Source organism: Geotrypetes seraphini, chromosome 8 (genome assembly GCF_902459505.1).
Source record: "Geotrypetes seraphini chromosome 8, aGeoSer1.1, whole genome shotgun sequence".
Lineage (NCBI taxonomy): Eukaryota > Metazoa > Chordata > Amphibia > Gymnophiona > Dermophiidae > Geotrypetes > Geotrypetes seraphini.
The window spans coordinates 86,414,861-86,442,833 of NC_047091.1; the positions used below are offsets into that span (position 1 = coordinate 86,414,861).

The 27,973-nt window shown below is 44.7% G+C and overlaps 1 protein-coding gene across 1 annotated transcript; it reads left to right on the forward strand.

The window, feature by feature from the left end:
* Nucleotides 1-1,005: 1,005 nt before the first annotated feature.
* Nucleotides 1,006-19,865, forward strand: TIMM13 (translocase of inner mitochondrial membrane 13). The gene is made up of 3 exons (XM_033957224.1): nt 1,006-1,274; nt 9,878-9,946; nt 19,596-19,865. The coding sequence occupies exons 1-3, from the start codon at nt 1,170-1,172 to the stop codon at nt 19,692-19,694; spliced, it is 273 nt and encodes a 90-aa protein (XP_033813115.1). The 5' UTR covers nt 1,006-1,169; the 3' UTR covers nt 19,695-19,865.
* Nucleotides 19,866-27,973: the final 8,108 nt, after the last annotated feature.

Sequence of the window (27,973 nt, forward strand, 5' to 3'; positions counted from 1 at the left end):
TATATTATAAAAGTTCTCTTTCCACACTTCTCACAAAGTTCCCACCCTACACCCATACACAGTTACATCTCTCCATCTCCTGCCCCACGTGCTTATTAAAGGTCCATGGCTGAGGGGAGTGCCTTGAGGCCCTGGGTCTCCTTTAGGTTCAAAAATTTTCCAAAGTTGCAATGGTTAATGCTGGATGGGGGAGAGGCAGAGAAGAAATAGGAGTGGTGATGTCTATGTTAAAGAGCTGCGGCTCTAGGGCTTGGAGAGAGGTTGCATACAGTGAAAGATTAGAGAAGCTGGGCCTGTTCTCCCTTGAAGAGAGGAGACATGATCGAAACATTAAAGATAATGAAGGGAATAGACTTAGTGGATAAAGACAGGTCGTTCACCCTCTCCAAGGTAGAGAGAACGAGAGGGCACTCTCTGAAGTTAAAAGGGGATAGATTCCTTACGAACGTAAGGAAATTCTAATTCACCCAGAGAGTGGTGGAGAACTGGGATGCTCTCCCAGAGTCTGTTATAAGGGAAAACACGCTCCAGGGATTCAAGACAAGATTGGACAAGTTTTTGCTGAACTAGAACGAACGCAGGTAGGGCTGGTCTTGGTTAGGGCACAGATCTTTGACCTGGAGGTCGCCGCCACTGGTCTGACCCAGCAGCGGCAATTCTTATGGCCTGAAAATCCGGACTGACCCAGAATTATAGACTTGTACAGTTGTGCTTGTAATGTTTTGTATGTCCTAATGATTCCACAATGTTTTTTTGACCAAGTGCTGGGTAAGTCCGTCATGTCTCAATTTTTTTAAATTCTTTTGATCTCAAATTCCTGACTTGTACTCCGGTTAAATACGTTCCTATTGCTGAAAACTGGCATATTCCACCTCCTATCATGACCCCTCCTTTAGCAGGAACGGAGCTGGCCAAACTGCGCTTGCACAAACACGACACACGTGCTGGCTCCGAAGTTTTTCCATTGAACCACAGCATCCAAGATTCTTTGGTGCGGAAGTGCGTCAAGCGTTGGCATCTGCTTCCGCCATTAAAGCGTGAAAGTGTCGCAGTTGCGTGACTTTGGAAAACTGCACGTTATTGTAGTGGGGGAAGGAGAAGAGAGTGGCGTGCAGGAAAGAGTGTCATCTTTTGTCTTTCCTTAAGCCTGCTGCTGTGGATCTACAGTTATGGACGGTTTTGGCTCGGACTTCTCGGGGAAGGTGGATACGGGTAGCATTATGGAGCAGGTGAAGGTACAAATAGCGGTGGCTAATGCTCAGGAGCTGTTGCAGGTGAGTGGCAGATACTATCCCCATAATCTCTGGCCCACCTTATCGTTTTTTACTGCTCCTATGGAGATTATTGTACTCAAAATGCCTCATACATTTGTTGCCTGGCGAGAAATGGTTTATGTTTGCTGTGCATTTTTTTGAGAGTGTGGTTTATAGTATTATATTTTTCTCATTTGGCTTGTGTGGTTTTGGTGAGGAATTAATGATTGCCCTCTCTCTTTCTCTCTCATATTTTTGGCAACATAAGACAAAAGAGAGAGAAATAGAAATATGATAGCAAATAAATGCCAAATGACCCATCCACTATCTAAGAGGTCCCAAGTGCCTGTCCCGTGATTATTCCTCTTCATCTTTTGCTCTCATTCAGGAGCTTCCTCTCTTATGAAAGAGACTTGCCTCACATGCCGCAGTAGGCATTTAAACATCTTTATCATATCTCCCTTTTCCTCCAAAGTAGCCGTATTGAGATCTTTAAGTCTGTCCCATATGCTACAAAGACCATTGGCCATTTTAGTGACCTTCCCCTGAACTGACTCCATTCTGTGTATATCTTTCCCGATATTCGCTGGGGTTGAAAAAACACGAATACATTTTTTGGCAGGAGAGGGCAGCCGGAGTGCCGGCGAGGGAAGGAAATCGCACGCGGTATGCTCCGACCACCTCTTCCTATACTAAAGTCGGGCCTCGCCAATCGGGAGCTGCGTATCAAAGCAGCTCCTGATTGGTGAGGCCTGACTTTAGTACTAGAAGAGGTGGTTGGAGCATACCATGAGTGAGTTCCTTCACTCTCCGGCTCTCAGGCTGCCCTCTCCTGCCCGGTCATTCGTGGTCAGAAAATACCGCGAATGACCGCGGACTGTGAATTCGCGGGGGTGCACTGTACCACCTTTTTCCTAGTGGCCATACCTCTCCCTATGCACCCTAGCATCCTTCTAGCTTTCACCACCTTTTTAACCTGTTTGACCACCTTGAGATCATTGCATACAATCACAACCAAGTAGCACTCTTCTTTTGTGCACAAAGGTTTTTCACTCCCTAAACTGTACTGTTCCCTCAGGTTTTTGCAGCCCACCTTGCATTTCTTAGCATTAAATCTTAGCTGCCAAATTTTAGATCATTCTTAAAGTTTCGCTAGGTCCTTCCTTGTGTTGTTCACACTATCAGGGGTGTCTACTCTATTGCAGATTTTGGTATTATCCAAAAAAGAGACAACTCTTACCTGACAACCCTTTAGCAATACTGCATACAAATAATCATTTTTTAAAAACAGGCACAAGAACCGAACCTTGAGGCACACCACTGGTAACATCCGTTTCCTTAGAGCGATCTCCATTGACCACTACCGCCTTCCACTCAACCAGTTACTGACCCAGTCTGTCACTTTGGGATTCCATACTAACATAGAAACATAGAAGATGACGGCAGAAAAGGGCTACAGCCCATCAAGTCTGCCCACTCTGCTTACCCACCCCCTGTCTATGCCCTAATGACCCAATTTCCTTATCTTGACTCTCGTAGGGATCCCACATGGGTATCCCATTTATTCTTAAAGTCTGGCACGCTGTCTGCCTCGATCATTTGCACTGGAAGCTTGTTCCAATGATCAACCACTCTCTCTGTGAAGAAATACTTTCTGGTGTCGCCATGAAATTTTCCGCCCCTGAGTTTGAGCAGGTGCCCTCTTGTGGCCGAGGATCCCTTGAGAAAGAAAATATCATCTTCCACTTCGACACGTCCCGTGAGGTACTTAAATGTTTCGATCATGTCTCCCCTCTCCCTACGTTCCTCGAGAATGTAGAGCTGCAATTTGTTCAGTCTCTCTTCGTACGAGAGACCCTTGAGCCCCAAGATCATCCTGGTGGCCGTCCGTTGAACCGATTCAATTCTGCGCACATCTTTACTGTAATGTGGCCTCCAGAATTGCACACAGTACTCCAGATGAGGTCTCACCATGGCCCTGTACAACGGCATTATGACTTCAGGCTTTTGGCTGACGAAACTTCTATTGATACAACCCAATATCTGCCTTGCCTTAGATGAAGCCTTCTCCACTTGATTGGCAGTTTTCATGTCTGCACTGATGATTACTCCTAAATCTCGTTCTGCTGAAGTCCTAGTTAAAGTTTCTCCATTCAAGAAGTACGTTCTGCATGGATTTCCGCTTCCGAGTTGCATGACCTTACATTTCTTAGCATTGAAGCCTAGCTGCCAGGTTGAGGACCAACTTTCCAATGTAAGCAGGTCCTGCGCCATATAATTCTGTAAACTGCATTCACTTACTATATTACATAGTTTGGTGTCATCGGCGAATAGTGTTATTTTACCTTGAAGCCCTTGAGTCAGATCCCCTATGAATATGTTGAAAAGGAGTGGACCCAGGATCGAGCCCTGCGGCACTCCACTGGTCACCTCCGATGTTTTAGAGAGGGTACCATTAACCACCACCCTCTGAAGTCTGCCACTCAGCCAATCATTGACCCATGTAGTTAGTGTCTCTCCTAACCCCATCGATTCCATCTTGCTTAGCAGCCTGCGGTGTGGGACACTGTCAAAAGCTTTACTGAAGTCCAGGTACACGACGTCCAAAGACTCTCCCAAGTCCAACTTTCTTGTTATCCAGTCAAAGAAGCTGATGAGATTGGATTGGCAGGACCTACCCTTGGTGAATCCATGCTGACTGGGATCCCGAAGATTCCCTTCATTCAAGATCGTGTCCAATTTGCTTTTAATTAGTGTTTCCATGAGTTTGCACACTATTGATGTGAGACTCACCGGTCTATAATTCGCAGCCTCTGCCCTGCAACCCATTTTATGCAGAGGAACGACATTAGCTAATTTCCAGTCCAGGGGAACTTTCCCCTTACTTAGGGAGAGATTGAATAGCTCAGCCAACGGTTTCGCCAGGACATCGCTCAATTCTCTGAGCACTCTTGGGTGCAAATTGTCTGGTCCCATGGCTTTGATCACCTTGAGACTTGCCAGTTCACTGTAAACTTCACCTGGTGTGAACTCAAAATTCTGAAACGGGTCTTCTGTGCTTTGTGTTGCCTTCAACTGCGGACCGTGTCCCGGTGCCTCACAGGTGAAAACTGAGCAGAAGTATTCATTCAGTAGTTCGGCTTTATCGGAATCTGCTTCCACGTAACTTCCGTCTCGTCTTCTAAGGCGTACTATCCCGCCTGTGTTCCTTTTTCTGTCACTAATATACCTGAAGAAGGATTTGTCCCCCTTTTTAATGTTTTTTGCCAGAATTTCTTCCACTCGAAGTTTTGCCTCCCTAACTGCCATTTTGACCGCTGTAGACCTGGTCCTATATTCTACTTTTGCCTCTCTTTTCTCCGTGCGCTTGTAGGAGAGAAACACTTTTTTCTTCTCCTTAATGAGGTGCGAGATCTCCGCGGTGAACCATTGGGGTTTATTGTTTCTTTGTCGTTTATTTACTGATTTTATGAAGCGGCTAGTTGCTTCATGTATGGTTGATTTCAGTGTTAACCACTTAGCTTCTACATCATAGGTCTCCGCTTGGTCCTGCAGCGTCTGATGGACGAAATCTCCCATGCGTGCGAAGTCTGTGTCCCGGAAATTGAGTACTTTTGTTTTCGTGTTTGATCTAGGGAAGCCTTTCCTAAGGTTGAACCATACTATGTTGTGGTCGCTGGAGGCTAGCGTATCTCCTACTGAGACCTCTGAAACGCTTTCCCCGTTGGTGAGTACCAGGTCGAGGATCGCCTGGGCCCTAGTGGGCTCCGTTACCATTTGTTTGAGACATGCTCCCTTTATGGAGGTTAAGAGCCTCCTGCTACCGCTGGTTGTCGCTGAAAATGAGTTCCAGTCTGTATCAGACATATTGAAGTCCCCTAGCAGTACAGCTTCTCCTCGTAGAGTGATATTCTCTATGTCTTCAATTAATTCTGCGTCCATGTCTTCCAGTTGTCTTGGGGGTCTGTAAACCACACCTAGATACAGGCATTTTTCTCTGTCTCTTGCCAGGTTTACCCAGAGGGACTCTCCGGTGTACTTGACATCTGTGATCCTGGTGGTTTTGATGTCCTCTTTAATGTATAGAGCTACCCCCCTCCTAACCTGCCCTCTCTGTCCTGACGAAGTAGATTGTAGCCCGGTATAGCCATATCCCACCCATGTGAGTCCGTGAACCAAGTTTCAGATATTGCCACCACATCTAGGTCGGCATTCCTTATTTCAGCCTCCAATTCTAGAAGTTTGTTACCTAAACTGTGTGCATTTACATACATGGCCCTCCGTATCTTGTGTTTGCTAAGTCCCTGTGAGGCGTATCCTACCCGAGTCGGTGTGACTCCCAAAGAACTGTTTGCAATGTGGGTACTTACCTTGGACATGTAAGCGGAGTTTCGACTCACCTCATCAGGATAATTCCTTTCTGCACTAATATGTGAATGGGTACCCTCCTCCGACTTACCTAGTTTAAAGCCCTGTGAAGCAGACGGGCTAGTCGGTGTCTGAAGACGTTCTTACCCCTACTGGTCAGATGGAGTCCGTCTGGTCCCTGAAGTCCTTGTAGCACTTCCCCATGGTTTAGGAATCCGAAGTTCATATCCCGGCACCATCCCTGTAGCCACTCGTTCGTCCTCAGGATACGTTCATCTCTGGATCTTCCCTTGCCTCTAACTGGGAGGATCGATGAGAAAACCACCTGCACTCCTGTCTGCTTCAGCCTCTCACCCAGTGCTCCAAAGTCTCTGGTGATGGTCTCCGGTGTGTTCCTGGCAGTGTCGTTGGTTCCTATGTGGACAAGAAGCATAGGAAAGTGGTCTCGGGGCGTGAGTAGTCTATCCAGACTGGCGGTGACATCTCGTATCCTGGCTCCAGGCAGACAACAGACCTCCCTAGATTGCATATCCGGTCTGCAAATTGGTCCCTCGGTGCCCCTCAGCATGGAATCCCCGATGACTATTACTCTGCGCTTCTTTGGGGGGAGCCGGTCAGTTGTCCCTGGAGATGGAGCTGTATGTTGGGCCTGCTCCTGTTCCTGCTCCTGTTCCTCATCGGCAGTTCCTTCCTGAAGAATCTGGAATCTGTTCCGCAGGGCGAGTTGAGGGGTTGATGTATAGCTGCCCTGTTTGTAAGAAGAAGGAGAAGATGAAGAGATTGAAAAAGGGGGGGGGGGGAGGTCTCCTATGTTTGCCCGTGGAGGAGGTCACCAGCTGCCAGGAGTCAGTGCCGCTAGCCATTTCCTGTATCCCAATTGTTGGTTTCAAAGCTGATGATTTGGGTGTCTCGAGGATGGACTTGTCATGGGCCTGCTCGATGATTTGGGACAGCTCCTGGACGACTCCATCGATGTAGGCCTCGTCTTCTCGGATGCTTCTCAGGCGTATCACCTCCTCCCTGAGGCTCCTTAGTTCCTGCATGAGATCTCCATCCAGCTGCGCAGCCTCCTCTGTCTGTGTAGAGTCTGTAGTATAGCGCTGGTGGATGGTCTCGGTCTGCACAGAGACCTCTGTCCACCGTCTTGGGTCTTCCTCCTTCTGCACGCAGTCCGTGGTCGCTTCCTGGATCCCCATAGCGACTGGAATACTGGTCTTGATTGTAGACTTCGCGCTTCTTGTCCTCCCTGCCATTGCTGAGTTGTAATTGAGGTCTGCCTGTCAGTAAGGAAGAGAATTAGGAAAATTAGAAAAATCTGTCTGTGAGCAGGTGTGAGATTTTGAAAGTTAGGATGTCTGAGAGTTGGAAGATTGGGGTATCTAGTGCTTGAAAGATAAGGGTGTCTGAGAGACTGAGAGTTTGAGATGTCTGAGAGGGTTGCTGTCTGTGAGTTAGTATGAGAGCCTGTACGATTAGGGTGAAGGGATAGTGTGTTTGAGAGGTCCGCTTGTTGCCCTAAGATATCATTGTCTTATGTAGTTTGGCTCTTCTTAAGGCTCTTCGCAAAGGCGCTCTCGCTAAGGCGAACGCCTTTGCCGCGCGCCGAACGGCTGTGCGCCGTTGGCTCGTCCCCTTTTATGGGGGGAGTTTGGCTGGTGATGTCAGGGGTGGGCGGGGTTAGCTCTCGCCTCTTCCCCTGCTAGCACTGCCTTCTCTGCTCCTCTCTCTGCTTCTTCCTGCTAGCACACTCTCCGCTCACTGTTCTGCCATGTGCTCAGAACTCTGCTACCATGTGCTCAGGACTAGGCACAGCTCCTACAGTCTCCCTTCGGCTGGCCTTGCACTGTGAACTCTCTGCTGTTGGCTTGTCCCCTTTTATGGGGGGAGTTTGGCTGGTGATGTCAGGGGTGGGCGGAGTCATTCGTGGTATTTTCCGACCGCGAATGAGAGGGCAGCCAGAATGCCGGTGAGTGAAGGAAATCACTCGCGGTATGCTCCGACCTTCTCTTCCTGCACTAAAGTCGGGCCTCACCAATCAGGAACTGCATGTCAAAGCAGCTCCTGATTGGTGAGGCCCGACTTTAGTGCAGGAAGAGGCGATCGGAGCACACCGCGAGTGATTTCCTTCACTCGCCGGCATTCTGGCTGCCCTCTCCTGTCTCCCCCGCTAAAAATTGTAGTTTTTCAACATTCGTGGTGGTTGCTGGAACAACCCCCGTGAGTATCAGGGGAGTGCTGTATGTTCCATTTATTGGGGAGTGGTTTCTTAGCTTCTTTGAAGCCAGTGTTAGCATTTTGCTTTACTGTTGTTTGAATTATTATTATTTCTACAATTCTATGCAGATTACAAATTATTCAGGTACTCTAGCATTTTTCCCTAACTGTCCCGGTGGGCTCACACTCTGTCTAATGTACCTGGGACAATGGGGATTAAGTGACTTGCCCAGGGTCACAAGGAGAATTGCAGGATTTGAACCCATAACCTCAGGATACTGAGGCTATAGCTTTAACCACTGCACCACACACTCTTGAGCAGAACATTTGGTTTGAGCCTGTTGCTACAGGTGCCTCTATTTTAGGGATCTCAAAGTCCCTCCTCGAAGGCCGCAATCCAGTCGGGTTTTCAGGATTTCCCCAATGAATATGCATGAGATCTATTAGCATAAAGTGAAAACAGTACATGCAAATAGATCTCATGCATATTCATTGTAGACCCTAAACACTAAAAAGCTATTAGTTAATCTCTTCATAACATATATTATTTAATGTTCACAAACAATTTATTAATTTCTTTCAAAAATCATCATATAACATAACTTAAATCCTACATTCACAAATCTAGAGCCCACCCAGTTCCACTCTTTAAAAAAACCCATAAAAATCCATGAAATGTTCACCCATTGCTAGAAAATACTAGCAATGAATAATGCCAATGTCCAAACTGGCATTCAAAATATTCAATTCATCAGTAGTCTACTGTTGGTGGAGGAGAATGGGTGATCCTGGTTTGGACGTTCCAACCGTATAAACTGTTATATCATGATACTGTATGATACATCTTTGAGTATAGTACACTGATTTGGAGTTGTTCTCAATACGCTCCTGAAGATGCCTGGTGGCGAAACATGTGACTCATGTCGAGCTGAATGAAAAGATCTAGTGTGAACTGACGATTATAGAAGATATCTGGATAAGTGCAATTGAACATGAAACGTATTTAACAGTGACTACTATGGAATTGAACATTTTGGATGCCAATTTGGACATTGGCATTAATTATTAATTGTTAATATTTTCTGGCAATGGGTGAACATTTCATGGATTTGTATGGGGGTTTTTTAAATAGTGGAACTGGGTGGACTCTAGATTTGTGAATGTAGGATTTAAGTTATGTTATGATTTTTGAAAGAAATTAATAAATTTTTTGTGAACATTAAATAATGTATGTTATGAAGAGATGAACTAATAGCTTGTTAGTGTTTAGGGTCTATAGCACAGGTGTCAGTCGGTCCTCAAGGGCCACAATCCAGTCGGGTTTTCAGGATTTCCCCAATGAATATGTATTGAAAGCAGTGCATGCAAATAGATCTCAGGCATATTCATTGGGGAAATCCTGAAAACCCGACTGGATTCCGGCCCTCGAGGAGGGACTTTGACACCCCTGGTCTATAGTATTGTATTGAAGCTATTATTAGCATAATTATAAGCCTTGTTGAGATTTGAATTGGATGCATATTCATTGGGGAAATCCTGAAAACCCAACTGGATTGCGGCCCTCGAGGAGGGACTTTGACACCCCTGCTGTAGAGGGTGCTAAACTGATCAGTGAAGTACTATAAAGGCCCAGTGAAAAATCCAGAGTGCATTCCTTCTACAACCATGTGACTAAAGAGAAATAGCCCTACTGTCTAGAATATCTCACCTATCTACTGGAAAAGAACTTACCAGGGTAAGTACATAATCTCTTTTTTAAAAAGCAAATATTGGTGAAAGTCATCAAACCTGGCTTGAAGCTAGAGGGAAAAAGAGCAGAAAATGGGTCGTGTTCTGCTGTAAAAATGTTCCCGTTCAGCTACAGGAGTGCTGCTCTGCTGACAGCAGCAATGTCTTGTCCTCCACAGAATGAATTTCCTTCTGGGTTAGAACTAAAGGCAACAGCCCTCCCAGAGTGAGTGGTGTCACACAAGTCCATGACATCATGAAGACACACTTGACGTTGGCAGTGGAATAACAAGAGTTCATTTGTGTCTCACTAGAGAATGACGGACAAGTGTTTCCGGAAGTGCATTGGAAAGCCTGGAGGCTCACTGGATAACTCCGAGCAGGTAGCTTGACATTTTCCTTAATTCTGTGTATTTTAAGAAGATCTGTGTGTAATGTGGAGATTTTGGTGATGCCTGTCGTTAGTTTTTAAGGGCAGATGCAGAATTTTATCCATTTCCTTTGTTTTCCTGTGCCAAAGCTAGACCAAGCTGTAGCATCAGAAATTGTATTAAAACCTCACACCTTCCTTCTCCACCTATCCCTGTGCAAACAACTCAGCTGGGCTGATAGCAATGTGCTTTGGAATGTAATCAGAGGCCCATCATATCCAGCCACCTTCTGGTTTAGTAGTTTTCTTCACATTTATATTTAGTTATTTAGCCTTTCGCTCTTTGAATAACTAGTGTGGATAGTCAAAGCTGAAAATTGGAGGGGTCTAAAAAAGGTAGATCCAAGGGATTCTGGGGTTAGAATTGGGTTTTCCCACCTCCAAAACACCTTTTCAGATTTTTTTTGTTGTTTTTCAGGAACGCTGCCAGCAGCCGATTTTGGCGCAATTTTACTGATGGCAGCTATCTTGACTGACAGCTGCTATCTTGGATTTATAACGATCTTTTTTGTAAAAGCTTTTTTTGCTGCCTCAAAACCCCTCATTTTGCCCAGAGATCATCTGTAATGGATTCCCCAGACCAATCTGCCCCTGTTTCATGCCTTGTAAACCGTGCCGAGCTCCACATCTGTGGAGAAGATGCGGTATATAAACTTAAAGTTTAGTTTAGTTTTTTTGTGGAGCTTTGATAGTAGATGAACGGCCGTGTTCCACAGGGTGCAGGAGGAAGGTTTGGGAGCTTTGGGCTCATCCTCCTTAGAGTCCTTCATGGCCGGAGAACCCCAAAAAGCCTGGTCTTCAGGGGAAAAGATCCCATTTCAGAAGCTGCACACAACAAGGGTGCAAAACACAAGTGCATAGAGGTGGCATAGATCTTAACTAGCCCAGTTAGGGGCCCAGTTAGAGCCCTTGGGCCTCCTGTCCAGGGGTTTTCAAACTGTCTTTTGTGGAAAGCTTATTTCCAGTGCAATAGGTGAGACATTCTAGACAGTAGAGTTATTTCCCCATAGCCGTGTGCTGCTCCAGAAGGAATTCACCCTGGAATTTTCACTCTGCCTCTGTTGTACTTCACTGGGCTCTCTAGCTCCAGCTTCAGTTCTTTCCTTGTGCACGCGTGCCTGCAGGAATGTTTGTTCTGCTCTTCCCATTATTATTTTTAATTTGATGTAATTTTATTCCTTTTAAGGATAATTTTGGTGCGTGGAGCAAATTTGAAGCTCTGACTGCTTGAGAATTCACAGACTTCAGTTTGTAGCTGACAGGCCGATCCCACTGGTTACCTATTAGCCAGTCTATATAGTTTTCTTTGGAGCTCAGGGCAGTCCCTGGCGTGGTCTCACCTACTGTTAAGCAGGGGTCGAGCGCAGGCTATTAGGCGCCCTTAGGAGGCTCAGCAGTATCTCGCAGGGTACTGGCAGCATCTTCGTGCCTCTGCCCGTACCAGTGCATATCCAGTGGTCCGCAGGGGTGGAGATGTAGTCAAACATAGGAGTCTGACTGGCAGCCCAAAGATCAGCTTTACAGAACCATACCCAGCATTGTAGCAGTGAATTTTCTCATTCAGCTACTTTGAGAGAGCTGAAAGCAGGCTACAGTGAGTATACAGGCTCATTGACAGGAATTCAGGGGAGGTTGGAAAAGTGGGGTTTTGAGTGTTTTTGAATGTTCCCCCTCCTGAAAAATCCTAAAATCGTTGTTTTTAGAGTTTGAGAAGTGTGGAAAAATGTCACGATTTTGGCACAAAAATTTTTATGACGGCCACCTTGGATTTTTAGCAATCTTCTTTTTTTCTTTTTTCCTTAAGCTCCCTGCTTCTTCAAAATTGCAAATTTTGCCTAGAACCCTGCTGAGATGAAGTTCTTGGGCTCTCCTCATGTGGAAGTTTGCCAGGTTTGCACAAATTTAGAGTTCTTAGAGCGTTCTTGCACCACGTGGCGCAGCTGGGGGCAGGACCACAGTGTCCAGCTCAGCTTTTTCCTTGTTGAAACAGGTGACCAAATGCTCAGCTAGCCTGGTGGGGCGGCGCGTAATTATATCCGTCAGGCTGAGGACCCTTCACAACCTAACAAATGCAAATTTTAGTTACTTTAAGGTTACTCTAAGCCCCAGGAGTGAACATTTTTTTCTCAATTTAGGAAACTTTGGCGGTCTGAATCTCAGAACCAGTTTTCCCCCGGCACAGTCCCAATCTGCCTCCACGGCATCTCTCAGTAGCATAACTCCTTTGGACACATCCTCGATTCAGCCTGCCACTGTGCTTGCACTGCCTGACCCTGATTCGGGTGAGCCTGATGCAGATGACTTGCTGGCTGAGCCCTTATTTGCAGGTGCAGTGCAGGTGCAGTGATGGGAGGTCAAGGACTGTGTGCTGGATCTGTGGATTCCTCTAGGGGTTTTAGAGCCTGGGGATGCTATCACAATCCTGCGCTTGTTTAAGTCTGCAGCTTTGCGGGACCTTATTTCTGAATCATTCAATTTGGTCACTCAGCTGGTTCTGTCCACTTCTTCCTCTTGGCTTTGTGGTATATGCTTGCAATTTGCTCCCTTCCCCTGGCACCCTGATATAAGTGTTCTGGTCTCGAAGCAGTTTGACTCTCCGGAAGGCGCTCTGAAAATTGCTAGAGCTATGTCAAGCTAGTATCCTCTGGCAGCTTTTGGGTCAGTCCAGGGTGGATTCTCTGCTGGCGCTGGTGACTAAAAGCATCTCTCTCCTCAAGACCGCCATGTGGATGTGGTCCTCAGGAAACTTTGACGCAGCTGCTTCGGCGATGTTTTTTGTCACATGCACTTGTCTTTCTCAAATGCACACACTGGAGAGTGAGGCGGTGGTTCACCCTCAACTTTTTTTGGTGGGGACGGATAATATGTTGGATGCATTATATGACCTTATGCGAGTTTGGTAGAGGTGTCGGCATATTCCATTCAGACAATGGACTGGTAATTCCACTTCCAAGGCTACTTGGGCTAGACTGCCTTTTCAGTTATTGTTTGGCAAAGGTCTGGACAACCTCATGGATTCTGGGATGGACCATCGCCCTAAGATTCTGCCTGTTAGCAGACCCAGACTCTCCTGGGCTTCTGGTCGTTCTAATTTCATGGCTTACAGTGATCCCGTTCATATTCAAGTAACACGTTGCAGATATTTTCACATGGCCACCGATGACTATATAATGGCTACAGGCATTCCCAGCCTTCCACCTCCAGTTCTATGCCTCCTGCTGAAGAGGCACAGTAGCGCCAGGCCAAGGGATGCTCCTCTTCAGATAGGGGGTCAGCTCTGTCTTTCTTACCGCTTAGATGCGCATTATGTCCAACAAAATGGGTCTCTTAGGTCAGGCTACAAGCTGGAATTTGGCCACCCTCTGTCAAATTGGTTTGTGGACTCTCCTATAAATCGCCCGGTCAAAGTGCTTAAGGTTCAAGCCATCGTTAAGCACTGGCATTCAAGCTACAGAGCCGATGCCACCCAGCTAGTCGTATAACCTCATTAATTTTACAAGTTTGTAGGTATAGCAGTGTGGCAAGGAAGAACACTTTTTCTCAGTCCCCCCCCCCCCCCCCAAAAAAAAATATACAGAACATCATAGAGTAGTGGCTGTCCACTATTTTAAGAGGTATCATGAATAGTGTCACCTTTGGTAGTGGTGTACTGGTTACCTAAACTGGTGCATTGTTGTACTTTGAGCAGGGCTGTGGAGTCGGTAGATAAATGTTCCGACTCAAACTCCTCAGTTTTTTGTACTTCAGACTCCGACTCCAGGTACCCGAAATTTCCTCAGACTCCGACTCCTCGACTCTGACTCTACAGCACTAGTTAATTTTCAGATAGTTAAAATGGAATGTCAAGTTGAGAGAAATGAGCATTTTCGACACCACCTTCTTTTTGCTTTTAATCAAGATTCTAAGGCCGCAGAAGCTGCTCGCAACATTTGTGCTGTGTATATAGTGGGTGCTATAGCTGAAAGAATAGCTCGTGATTGGTATGCCAAGTTCAAAAATGGAGTCGGTAGATAAATGTTCCGACTCAGACTCCTCAGTTTTTTGTACTTCTGACTCCGACTCCAGGTACCCAAAATTTCCTCCGACTCCGACTCCACAGCCCTGACTTTGAGTGGCAAATTTAAACAGTGGCCTGATCAAAGTACAAAGGAGTTGGTACTGAAAAGGATAATTTATAGTTTTCTGTTGAATCAAATCATAATCTTCCTTTAAAATAATCTTTGTATTTGTTATAAGAGGGCTGTGCAAGATTCAAAAGCAACCTTAAACACAGACTGGTCCAATTTTAGTTCTTGACTGCAAGCAGACCAGGTTTTCAGGATGTCCCCAATGACTATGCATGAGGGAGAGCTGTATTCAAAGCTTCTCTTACATAGAAATTAGGGATATTCTGAAAACCTGGCCTTTATGCCAACCTCGAGGACTGATTTAAACAAAGCTTGCTTTAATGCAATATATATTTACAAGGCCCTTTCTTAGCAACAGCAGCAGATGAATCCAGAGACCAATGGGATAGCCCACATCTACCAGCAGGCGGAGATAGAGAAACTGATTAACAGGTGGTCATATTGGCTGGCACTCCTCCTATATTGTCAGTATGCTCTATCTCCCAGCAGGTGATGATGCTATTCATCTAGCTCCTGGATTCTGGCTGTGACTGGAAACTCGTTTTCTCCTGTTGAGATTTTCTCTTCAGTGAGACAGGGGTGTCCGGTTGAACGGTGCCAGCTTTAGGGGTTACAACTGGGCCCCTCCAGGTCCCTGCCTCACCCTCCCTCCTATGATAGAGGGTCTATCTGGGTCTCTATTTTTTCTTCTCTCCCTGAAAAAAAAAAACCCAAGAGACCGCATTTCCTTTCCATGATTGAGCACTCTCAGTGGTGCTCAACCAGTTCCTGCCGGCGTCTAACAGCCCTGTGAGCCGGGTTGTGAGTATACCTTTTTACATTGCAATTGTGAGTTATATTTTCTTGTTGTTGGTGTTATGTTTGGTGCTTCGGGGGTCACGGTGGCTGTGCGGTCGCGTGGTTCACCTGATATTTAATTTCTTTCTCAACTGCTATGTTGCAGTTTGTGGAGACTATTTTATTTTTGGATATGTTTAAGTGGAGAGCCCCTGAGTTATAGTTTGGGCCCGGTTGAATGAGCCGGTGCCTTCCCGCGCGCGGGAGACGCAAGCTTGTTTTCAGGTGGGGGGAGTCCTCGCATTTGCGGCCTGTTTCACTGAGGCTGCCCTTCGCACAGTCCATGACTGTCTTTTTCAATTGTAGCGTTACAGGGTCTTCGGCCGGGGTGTCCCATCATTTGCCTTCCCTGGGCCGCATTGAACTGCAAACACAGACAAAAAAAAAAAATTCTTCAATGAGAGGTTACCCTTTTAGGGCAGTTGTATTTGGAGCTCAGGCTGCCGCAGATTTCTCGTAATCGTGCTTACGTTGCAGGCCTAGTCTGTTGTTAGGAGAGTTTCTTTCTTCTATTCAGCACTTCCAACTCTCCTCCAGCTCGTTATGTGCGGAAAGGGAGATATGGCAGTATCAGGTTCTGGGCCTTTGAATTTTTTCTCCTGTTTCAGTTTCTTTCTGGGTGTCACTGTGTATTGCGTATCCCACAGTGACGCTGGTGTGAGATCCCTTTCCAGGGTGGCTGTAACTTGGGACAGTAGTTTCTGCTCTCCCGGAACTGGGGGTGGTTATTCCATTTGCATCATGGTACCCAAGAAGAGGGAATTGGTCAGCCTGGCGATGGATTTCATTTGGGTCACTTAGTTCTCAGAGTTTAGCATTTCATAGGAACCCGTGAGATTCTTTGTATGTATTCTCATGTGACCACCTCTCAGCAGTTTCTTCGCTTAGTTGTTCTCGAGCGACGCTTTCTGTTTAAGCAGACATCATTTGGCCTAGTTGCGGTGCCACTAACATTTTAGTGGATGTTGGTGGTAATGATAGCATTTGGTCGTATAGAGGGGCTTTATTCCTTGGACTGCTGGTTGATTCGGCCATCTTCCAGCTAGGTCATTTGACGAACGCACTTGGGTGATTTCTTTTCTTCGTTCTTTGGATATGCAGGTTCAAACTTCCACGGAGTTCTCTTGTTCTTTGCCACATATTGGACTATCGGGATGTTGTTAGTCACGTATGAGAGGAGTGTGTTTCTTCCCAGGGACTGGGGTAACAAGTTACACTCTCAGGTTCCCCTCCTTCTTCTTCAGTCACCAAGTGCATGTGTGTGGGCTTCTGTACAGGTCCTAGAATATATGGTGGTGCCTCCACTGGGAACTTCAGTTTGCTTTCACGTGATCACACTGCAGCAGTCACTTTTGTTCCGGTGGTTCATGATATCTCACAGGCTCATCAGGATGTCTTGTCGGCCCCTCAAGCCTCGCTCAATGTAATTTGTCACCTCAACAAGATTGATCTTTTCAAGGCATGCCTTGGTCTTTGCTGGACTGGCGCATAGTCGCCCACCATCCCAGGCTGTTGGGTTGAGGGGCTCGGTGCCTTCCATCCTCAGTGCAAGGAGTCTGGTGTTACCAGGTGACTCAGTCCTTGTTCATTCTTCTAGGCTGCTACATGGTCTGGCAGCCATTTCCTGAGTTTCAGGGGTTCAGGAGTTTCGGACCTTTCTTCCGGCATGGCGCTACATGTTTTTAGGGAAGTGTTCTTGCAGTGCTGTTTCCCCACGGACGGGACGGTATGTGATGTGCTCGGTTGGGCGAGTACAGTTCTAGTCTCCTTCCATGGGGAACTCTCGTCTTCCTCTTCTGTCTACGCGTCATTTTACAGGACAGGAAAAGGGTTTGGATAGCCTTTCTCACCACACTATATGAGCAGGGACCGTCTTTTGTACGTTAAACTGTACAGCGCAGAGCTCGTCTTTTGGCGCTTTGCAAGAACGTATAGTAGTAGGACTAAAATCTTCTCCATCCTGGAATTTGGGAGCTATTCACTCAAGTGTTCCTGTTCTTTGTTGAAGGGTGAGTTCTCCTTGAGCTAGACCTCATGGCCTCGTCTCGAAATTCCCAGTTTTCTAGTTCCTTCTGCGGATGCGGGAAGTGGCAGTCAGAGGGGGTAGCAGCTGGCTTCTTCCTCACCTCTGATTTCTCTTTTTTGGGTGTTTTCCCCTGGCAGTTGCTTGGTCGGGTTTGGTTTCTCAAGCTCACTTTCGGGGCACTGTAATCTGAGAATCTCCAGATGGGCTGCGCCCTCCTTGCTGTGCGGATCTGCTGTGTCTTTCAGCAGCCACTCTGTTGTGATTCCTGGTACTTCCAGATTTGCTCACCTGGGGTACGCTCAACATAGTTATTTGTACTACTTTGGTGTTCGGCCTGGGCTTTTGATATGTCATGGGTGACGTCTATGGGTTGTACGAAGCAGGTCCTTTCTTCTCTACTCCAGGCGTTGCAGACATCTTCTTTACCTGTGACTTATGCTACAGTTTGGAGGCTTTTCCTTTCTTGGGTGTTTCTCTGCCTTGGCACTCTGCCTGGCTTTTAGGTTTTCTGTTCTTTCCTTTTTGGCAGAGTTCTTTTTTGACACAAGTGTCTTGCCAAGGGCTTAGCGTTCAATTCCCTTCAGCTTCCAGTGCCATTTTTAGCTTGTTGCAAGGGCTAGGTGTCTTGCTCTTCACTTGCTTCTCAGCTTCATGTAGTTCTGTTCCTAACTGGAGTACGGTTTCTTCGTACACCTCTTAGACAGCTCTGTCCGGAGTACAGTCTTAACGGTACTTCTTCGCAGTTTCCCGAAGGCTTCCTTTCATCCTTTTCTTTTGAGACTCTAAAAGGCCGTTGAACATGGAGTTGCTTGTGGCCGTGGCTTCAGCTCGGCGGTTTTCTGAGTTGCAGGCCATGTTCGGCGGGGGTTCCTCTTTCTGATTTCCGATATCTGGGGGGTCAATTCGGACGGTACCACATTTTCTTTCTAAGGAGGTGTCATCCTTTCTTTTCTGCCACTCTCACTTTCCCTTCCTTCCTGTGAGGAGAAATGGGCTGAAGTGCCTTTATTCGCTGCTTTTTTTTTTTTGGCAGTGCGTTGCGTTCTCCGCGATCTAGGTTTCAAATGACTTTTTGTTGTTTAGATTCCTTTTTTTCTTCAAGGGGCGCCCCGAACGTATGGCAGCGTCCAGAGCCTCCATTGCTCGATGGGTCTGGGAGGACGTCCTTTACGCTTGCTTGATGGCAGGGTTGCGGTTGGCGGAAGCCCTTCCTGACCATTCCGCCAGAGCGATGGCTTCTTCTTGGACTCAGCCCAGAGCTTTTTTCTTTGGAGGAGTTTTGTCTCACGGCTACATGGTCTTCCAAGAGTGCTTTCTCTCCACTTTACTGGTTGGATGTGGGGGCGCATGCGGTGGATGCGTTTCGTGCTTCGGTTGTTGCGGAGGCAGCATTTGCTTCCCACCCAGATTGAGGATTGCTTTGCTACATCCCATTGGTCTCTGGATTCATCTGCTGCTGTTGCTAAGGAAGGAAAAATTATGTTCTTATCTGTTAATTTTCTTTCCTTTAGGCGCAGTAGATGAATCCACACTTTCTGGATGTTGTCTGTTTTTCCTTTTGCACCTTTCGAAGTTTGTTATTATTGATGGTTGTATTCTGTATTATTGCCTTTTGAGATTTGTTATGGGAAAGAAGTTTTTTACATGCTATTCCTTTTGATAGTTCCGGATGCTTGGGCAAGAAGCTATACTGACAATACAGGAGGAGTGCCAGCCAGTAGGACCACCTGTTAATCAGTTTCTCTATCTCCGCCTGCTGGTAGATGTGGGTTATCCCATTGGTCTCTGGATTTATCTGCTGCGTCTAAAGGAAAGAAAATTAACAGGTAAGAACATAATTTTTCCATGTCTATAGCATTATGGCATGCAAAGTCCACGCTAAAATATAATAAACTTGAAAAAATGTAGTAGTTGAATTCTTGTAACTAGTAAAACTGACGTACTTCACTGCCTTTTAGAGAATGACACGGGGACAAATTTTGTTCCCGCAGGAACTCAGTTTCGCTGTCCCTGCCCCTGCCCCTTTCCTGTAAACTCTGCCTTAACCGCACAAGCCTTGAACACTTATGATTTTAAAGCGTTTGAGGCTTGTGCAGATGAGGACAGAGTTTGCAGGAATGGGGCAGGGATGGGGAAATATTTGTTCCCGTGTCATTCTCTACTGCCTTTACAAAGTCTAGTGAACGAGCTGAGCTTTCTCTAGACATGCGATCATAACACTTTTTATAAATTAACATCTGAGTGATTTCTCTCAAAATAAAATTGATGTGGCTGAGGGTGACAATGAATTGAAAGAAGTATCTCAATCTTAGCACTCAATTTACCAGTTTTGATCATATTTGTACCTGTGCAGATGACTTTAACTTTCACTAACAGAATTAAGTAAGTAGTTATGAGTTGTTTGATCTTAAGGGGAAAAGCATGTTTTTGGGAAGGGACAGCTTTGACCATGCAACATAGTCAACTATCTCTGTAAGAAGACCCTGTACTATGTGGGCTACTCGGAACACCAAATGTGCTTGCTCCATGTGATAGAGGGGATGGGGGAGTAAGTTTCTTGTGACTGGGGTTATAGCCTTACATCTTGTTTTCTCTCCCCATGTTTCCTGCAGAAATGCATAGCTATGTGCATGGATAGGTACATGGATGCATGGAACACAGTCTCACGTGCTTACAACTCAAGACTTCAGAAGGAGAGAGCTAAAATGTGATGCTGGGTATTGGATCTTCATGAAAGGACACATACAAACCAGACCTTCGTGGCCTGAGTACGGGCAGATTATGTAAAGAGGACTCCTATGACTGGAACAAGATGATATCAAGTTTCTGTATTTCTAAGATCTTGTACCCCACAATAATAAAGATCTTGTTTTTATATTGCAGCCTGAACGCTTTTAATAATGTGACTGCAGTGAATAAGCTTTTCAAGCAGGAATGTAGCACAGGACTTCCTAAGTCTAAGCTGGTGACCCTACAGACAGTTTTTGGGATATGTGTATGGAAGGTGTTGCTCTCAAATTCATGTATTCAGATATATATCCTGAAAACCTGACCAATAAGAGATCACTAGAACTGGAATGGGAAGCCTTAGTTTAGTAAGAGATCCAGAACAAATATGGTTTCTAGATGGAGACACCTGCTCTTTAGATTGTTCCCCTAGGGGATTATCTGTATTTAACACAACTCTTACAGAAACACCTACTAGTCAACTAAAATAAATGCTGAACCATGCTCCAGAAAGAGCTGCTTCAGGGCCGAGAATAAAGAAAACAGCTGAGAGCGTCATAGAAGATAGGCACGGTCCCACAAAACTGCTGAGATGAAAAGGATCTAGGGATTATAAGACAGTACACTTCTCCCTCCATATTCACGGTTTCAGCATTCGCTGTTTCGATTATTCACGGTTTTTAGATTGCTAGCTCCTCCCCCCAAATTACATCAGATTGCATAGAGAAATCACTGATTCCATGCATTTACAGAGAAAATCACTTTCTTCACCGTGTTTTGCTTCTTCAGTAACAGGCCAGGTCTCCCACCATGTTGTTTGCGGTTTCACCATATTCACAATAGTTTTTAATAGAAAACAGCGAATAGCATATGAAAAAGTTATTTGTGGTTCTGTTAAACCCCCATCACAGCGAATATGGAGGGAGAAGTGGGAGAAGAGGGACCTTAGAAAATCGGAAAGAGTATGGCGAAAATCCGATTCCCAGGAACACAGAGATGCCTGGAGACTCAAACTAAAAATCTATAAAAACCTGACCAAAGAAAAACATAAAAAATTCTATTCACACAAAATTGGTGACTTTACAAATAACAGTAGCAATCTCTTTAAGCTAGTTAATGACCTATACTACATCGAGACACTCACCAACAACCACGAAGATTCTACATTAACCGCAAACACCTTAGCTGATTTCTTCATCTCCAAGACCCAAAAACTAAGATCTACTTTACCTGCCTCGAGTAATCCCCTTGAGCTTTTCCCCATTCTTACTGATACCAGCATATACAAACCAGACCAAGGGTCCAGAGCAGATCTATACTGGAACCAATTCAATATACTGGACTGGGAAACCTTCAATAAATTCTACAACAAATATTCTAACTCCCTCTGCAAACTAGATACCTGCCCTCCAAATGTCATGAAAACTGCACTCATCCATTTCAAAGCCAACATGCTATCCTGGGTGAACTTTCTACTTTCCTCAGGATACTTTCCACCTGAGCAAGGCCATATTATGTTAACCCCAATCATAAAAAACACAAAAGAACCCCCAAACGCCCCTTTTAATTACAGACCTATCGCTAGCATTCCTCTATTCACCAAAATAGCTGAAGGGATAGTAAATGCTGAACTCACCGCATATCTAGATAAATTCAACATACTATGTGACAATCAATCGGGCTTTCGAACAGACCACAGCACTGAAACCATTATTGCAGCCTTAATCGACTACTTGCACACCCTCTTTAGCCTGGGCTCCAGCGCCTTGATCCTTCAACTCGATCTGAGCAGTGCGTTCGACCTAGTAGACCATAACATTCTCCTAGAATGCCTGACCCACATTGGCATCTCCGACCAGGTCTTCAGCTGGTTTCATGGATTCCTACGAAACAGATCCTACAGAGTTCGCAAAAACGATTCCTCCTCACCTAGCTGGGTTAACTCCTGCGGGGTGCCGCAGGGCTCCCCCCTGTCCCCCACACTATTTAATATCTACCTCGCCTCCCTGGGTAACCTCTTTCAAAACCTCAAACTCAAATCCTTCATCTATGCAGATGACATCACAATAGTCATCCCACTCACCACCTTCTCCCCAGATCTACTAGCCTACATCACAAGCATACTTAATCAGATAGAACTCTGGATGCAATCCTACAGATTAAAACTTAACCCGGACAAAACAAAATTCTTCCTAGCCTCCCCCAATGAAAAAATCAAAGTCTCCACAATCCAAGTGAAAGGCTTGGTCTTCCCCCTCGAACAAACATTAAAAATACTGGGAGTCACTCTAGACAAACATCTATCCCTAGAAAATCACACCGATCTTACTGTCAAGAAATGCTTCTCGGTGCTCTGGAAACTGCGCACCATAAAAAAATACTTTGACGACTCCTCTTTCCGCCTTCTGGTACAGTCCTCTGTCCTGAGCGTACTAGACTATTGCAATGTCATTTATCTGAGCTCCACAAAGAAAACCCTTAGGAGACTAAAATTGATCCAGAATACTGCCGTCCGCCTCATATTCGGCCTGAACAAATGGGACCACATCACACCTTTCTACCACCAACTGCATTGGCTCCCTTTCGAATCCAGAGTCCTATTCAAATTTGCCTGCTTCTGTTACAAAACTGTTTTTGGCCTATTACCTAGATACCTCAATCACCATTTCACTCTGAACCTCACCAACAAGAAATCCCGCAGAATACAGCTGTTTGTCTTCCCATCCCTAAAATTATGTCATTTCAAAAGATTTCTCGACAAAACCTTTGCTTACCAGGCGGCCAAGCTGAACCCTTGGCTTGCCCAAATGATACTCGAGGCCCCCTCTTACCTTAGCTTCAGAAAACTTCTCAAAACGCACCTTTTCCGTGAACAGGCCTTTTAATCCCCCTTGCCCCCTATTTTCTCCCCTTTCCCTCTCTACCCCGCCCCTTCGGCTTTCCCTCTCTCCCCCCTCCCCCGATTTTATCTCTCTCTCGCTATATCATATCTTACAACCCTTCCTTCTGTATTACCGTTACCTCTACCTAATCTCTTCAAAGAGTTCCCCCGCCCCCCACTTCTTTGCCTGTATCTTTGTCAAAATTTTGTAAATCCGTGTATTATCACGGACCTTAATTAATGGATGTGAACCGCCTAGAACTTTACGGGTATGGCGGTATACAAGAATAAATTATTATTATTATTATTATTAATTGTGAATCAGTAAGAAATATAGCATTACAGAGGAAATAGACATCATAATAGAAACACTTTACATATTTTAGAATACATTAACAGGATTTTCACCTATCTGCTTACTATTAAGTGAGGCCTTTCTGGAGTATCGGCTGTGCCTTGGGTGCCACTCCTTCATAAGCAGGTGAAGAACTTGAAAATACTGAAAAATAAGAGTCTTTGATAGTGACATTTGTTGGAGAAATGGCTCCCTGCTGACAGATCAAGAGAAGGAGGAGAAGCACTTGGCGCATAACTAGAATAAGAGAGTAGGAAATGAAGCGAGACGTAGTTTTCCAGGGCAGAGGAGAGTTCTGCAGGCACCTAGCAAGGATGTAGGGAGAAGGTTCATAATAGAAACTAACTGCTCTTGGCAAAATGAGGCAAAGGAGGAGATGGTTTTCCATTAGTATTGAGCAATAGAGCTAACGGAGATAGATGATTATAGAAGTATGGAAAAGGTGGTAAGTTAATGATTGGCATTTAATAACTGCTTTCCACATGCCATGGGAACTTTAGCAAACTTTTTGTATTTTGATGTTGGTATAGTGAAGAATAATGTAAAATTGGCTAACACACTTGATCCTTGGGGAGAAAAGTCTAAGGAGATGGGGCAAATCTACAGATTAATAAATAATGGACATCAGTATGAGCCCTTCATAAGTGAATGAACGTAAACCTCTGGCTCAGGCAATATCTCAAGAGGTGACCAGCACCAGACCGCAGTCTAAATGAGAATAGCCTCATACATATAGTCCATGTGTATCTAAGAATGCATACTGCATTCCACGGCCTCCCAAAGCTAAATAGACTTTTTTACACCAAGGAAAAGGGGTTAAATGGGCAACACATACATACTTTCCCTAAAAACACACCTTGTATCTCTCTCATCTGCACTTTACACATAAACACTGTTATACAGTGGTGCCTCGCATAACGGCCGCCTCGCACAGCGAACGCTGCGCACAACGAACTTCTTGTCTTGATTCGTACAACGGACTTCGTTTCACACAACGAAATCGCCCGAGCTGCATCGCAAACCTCCCCCCGCCGCCACCGCATATTGTTAAACCTCCCCCCGCCGCCACCGCATATTGTTAAACCTCCCCCCGCCGCCACCGCATATTTTTAAACCTCCCCCCGCCGCCACCGCATATTGTTAAACCTCCCCCCGCCGCCACCGCATATTTTTAAACCTCCCCCCACCGCCTGGGCCTGCGCTGATCTCTGAATGGCTGCAGTCAGCTCTCGCGGGACTCACAAGAACTAACTGCAGCCATTCGGAGATCGGCATGGGCCCACACAGGCGTGCAGAGGAATTGCTCCTGATCTCTGCGCTTCTGGCCTTTACGCCACTGGCTGGGAAAGATGGGAGGAATTAAAAAAGGTACTGGGGAGTATGTGGGGGGTGATTATAATACACAGCAAGGATCAACAAAACCCCTGTCTCCCCTCCCCTTCACATATATCCCCTCTATATCATGCTAACAGCTCTAACGAGATAAATTTATCTTTTTTTATGTCATCTTAGCATATTTTATGCTACAGAACGAATTATTTTTTTTTACATGTATTGTTATGGGAAAACGCGTTTCACATAATGAACTTTTCGCATAACAAACTTGCTCCTGGAACGAATTAAGTTCGTTGTGTGAGGCACCACTGTATTATATTTTTTTATATGCATATTTATAATATTTATTACATTTATCATATTCATTGCTGCATGTATTAGAAAAAAAATTTTTCACAAGGTGTGTTTTTAGGGAAAGTATGTATGTGTTGCCCATTTAACCCCTTTTCCTTGGTGTAAAAAAGTCTATTTAGCTTTGGGAGGCTGTGGAATGCAGTATGCATTCTTAGATACACATGGACTATATGATGTATGAGGCTATTCTCATTTAGACTGCGGTCTGGTGCTGGTCACCTCTTGAGATATTGCCTGAGCCAGAGGTTTACATTCATTCACTTATGAAGGGCTCATACTGATGTCCATTATTTATTAATCTGTAGATTTGTCCCATCTCCTTAGACTTTTCTCCCCAAGGATCAGGTGTGTTAGCCAATTTTGCATTATTCTTATTACTTTTTGGATATTATTGGCTATTATCCATTTAGGGTTTTTTACTTGTGCTGTTTTGGTATAGTGAAGAGACATTTTATTACAAGCCCTAGACAGAACAGGACCAAGAGGTTGCTTTCTAAAGGAACTACTGTATTTCTCCAAAAATAAGATAATGTCTTATATTAATTTTAGGCTGCAAAAACGTACTAGGTCTTATTTTCAGGGTATGTACATGATCATCTCTCCTTCACCTCAATTCTTCCTCTTTCCTTTCTCTCTCCCATATGTCCAGCATTTACCATCCCTCGTGCGGCAGGACCCATTGCCCAGCTTCTATCCTTCCCTCACTCCCATCCCTTGTGCGGCAGGACCCTTAAGCGAGCACCCCCGCCCCCCCCCTGAGCACCCGCCACTACGCAGCTGAACCCCCTCCCATCCGAATCCCGCCAACCCTGAGCAAGCCCTACAAACCTCCCTAAGTAGCATCAGGCCGGCAGCACTCTAAACAGACTGCTTTGGCCTTGTCTGCCCGTGAATTCACTCTGTCCGTGAATTCACTGTAGATACTCGGGATGAAAGATGCCATACTTTAAAAACTTAAGCAGAGCAATTTAAACTTAATACGGTTGGAGACAGGCAACCCATGCAAATTGTATAAAACTGGGGTTATATGATCATTTCATTGTGGACCAGGCAATAGTCTAGCAGCTATATTTTGAATCGGCTGTCGATGATATAAATTGACCTTGCTCGATCCCAGAAACAAAATATTACAATAATCTAAACGACTATTAATAAATGCATGAATCAGTTTAGTAAGATTTTCCGTAGTCAAAACTGGCTTTAATTGCCACAATACAAAGATGGAAAAAAAAAAAAAATCACCATGCTTTTACAATGTGACTGATTTGAAATTTGTAGCTTAGATCTGAATCACAATTCACTCCCACTGTTGTGATTTTGGAAAGAAGTGGTAGCAACTTGCCATAAGTCTCTGCTGAGGACTACCACATTGCTGAGGACTTGTCAGTATTTAAAATAAGGTAAATCTCAGCAAGCCAGACACATAAGTGATTTAACGTTAAGATCGGAGATTGGTAATTCCTGATTTTTGCCAATAAACACAAGTAATTGAATTATCATCTGTAAAGATATGAAATGTAATACCCTAAGTTTTAAGCAGTTTTGCTAGGGATACTAAGTATTGATCCCTGAGGAATGCCTGTACTAACAGACCTTTTAACTGAAAGCTCACTCTTCCAAAATACAGAACATGATCGCTTGATAGAATAAGAAACAAACCATTCTTCAAGTCTCTGCAGCAGTTTTAAATGTGAGACAGTATCAAAGGCTACCATCAAATCAAGTTGTGTCCACAAAGCATCCAGACCTGACTTAGCTTTGCACAATATTTCGTCGTCAGATATTATAACAGTGATTTAGTGTTATGATGCTATCAGTGATGTGTTAGAAATGGGTCTAAAACTGGTATAGTCAGCATAATCAGACTTCTTGCAAATAGGAGTAATGATGGCTTCCTTCAAACAGTATGGAATGATTCCTAAACTTATGAAGGGAGCCACAACCTTATTTGAGGAAGGAATAAATATCAAGCTGAGCAGATGAGAAATTTAGTGCACTCATAATCTGCTTCACTTCAGTAGTTGAAACAAGCTTAAACTGATACCACAAATGATCAGTTTCAACAGTTCATTCCTGACGGTCAACATCATTTCCAGACATAAGACTCGTATCATTGGAGGTCTTAAAATGATCATAATGCAAGGAAGAAACTTTATCTTCAAAATATTCCAAAAAGCCTGATGCAGTCAGGGTATTACCCATGCCTACTGATTTCGTTGAATAATTAGACAAGTGAACAATTTTGAATAAGTGAAGATGATTATTTCCAACATCTAATAACTTTTTATTTATATATTCTTTCTTTTCAAAAGCTCTGCATAATAAAATTTACTTTGGGTACTACACCTAGAGCGCAGGTCCTCAGTTGGACTTTTTCTCCATCTGTGCTCCAGGTAGCGCAACTGCTTATGCAAGAAGGCAAACTCAAATGAAACCATTTGTTTGTGACTTGTCAGTGACAGTGATCCACTTTTGGTCCAGGATACTGTCACCTATATCTGACAAGACCCTGCCTGGACCATTCACAAACACTGACACTAAGATGGAATAGTAGACTCTATAATACTAGTAATATCTGTAATAGACAAGTTTTCCTTTAATCTAGTGACCTTGATTGAAACAGGCTTACCCATATTCTTGATTGGACAAGAACAAATAAAATAGTGATCAGGCCGGCTAACTGGAACCACGTCATCTACTTTCCAGCACTGAGATATAGAATTAGAAACAAAAATCAAATCAAAGACATTCCCATACACATGTGTTGGAACTGTCACCAACTGCCTAAATCCTAGATAAGGGATAGGGACTTGTATACTACCTTTTGTAGTTACACAACCACATTCAAAGCATTTTCCCTATCTGTCCCAGTGGGCTCACAATCTATCTAATGTACCTGGGGTAGTGGAGAATTAAGTGACTTGCCCAGGGTCATAAGCAGCATGGGGTTTTAACCCTCAATCTCGAGGTGCTGAGACTGTAAATCTAACTACTGCACCACACTCTCCTCCATAGTATCCAAAAATAAACACTAATTTCCTACAAAGTTAAAATCACCTAAAACTACTAAATCTGAAAAATTAGTGGCACCCAGTGTAAAATAATATCTGTTCTAGTGAATAGGCACATCATTTCTGAACCTTTGGATAGTCAATCTATTCCTGTGAGAATTTGTGTGGCGTCATTAGAACTTTTTGTCCATCTCTCTGGTCTATGTTCCAATTCCTCAGTTTGTCTCTCTATAAGCGAGAATATCTCTTCTGCTCATGTTTATTTTTCCTTTATTTTGGGGGTTTTCTCTCCGATTTTGAGGCTTTTTGGTGCTGAAGAGGCTCCCA

Coding starts and splice junctions, on each gene's coding strand:
- TIMM13 (XM_033957224.1), top strand. CDS start 1,170: ATGGACGGTTTTGGCTCGGACTTCTCGGGGAAGGTGGATACGGGTAGC. Junction 1,275..9,877: donor ATGCTCAGGAGCTGTTGCAG/GTGAGTGGCAGA, acceptor GTGTCTCACTAG/AGAATGACGGACAAGTGTTT. Junction 9,947..19,595: donor CACTGGATAACTCCGAGCAG/GTAGCTTGACAT, acceptor TGTTTCCTGCAG/AAATGCATAGCTATGTGCAT.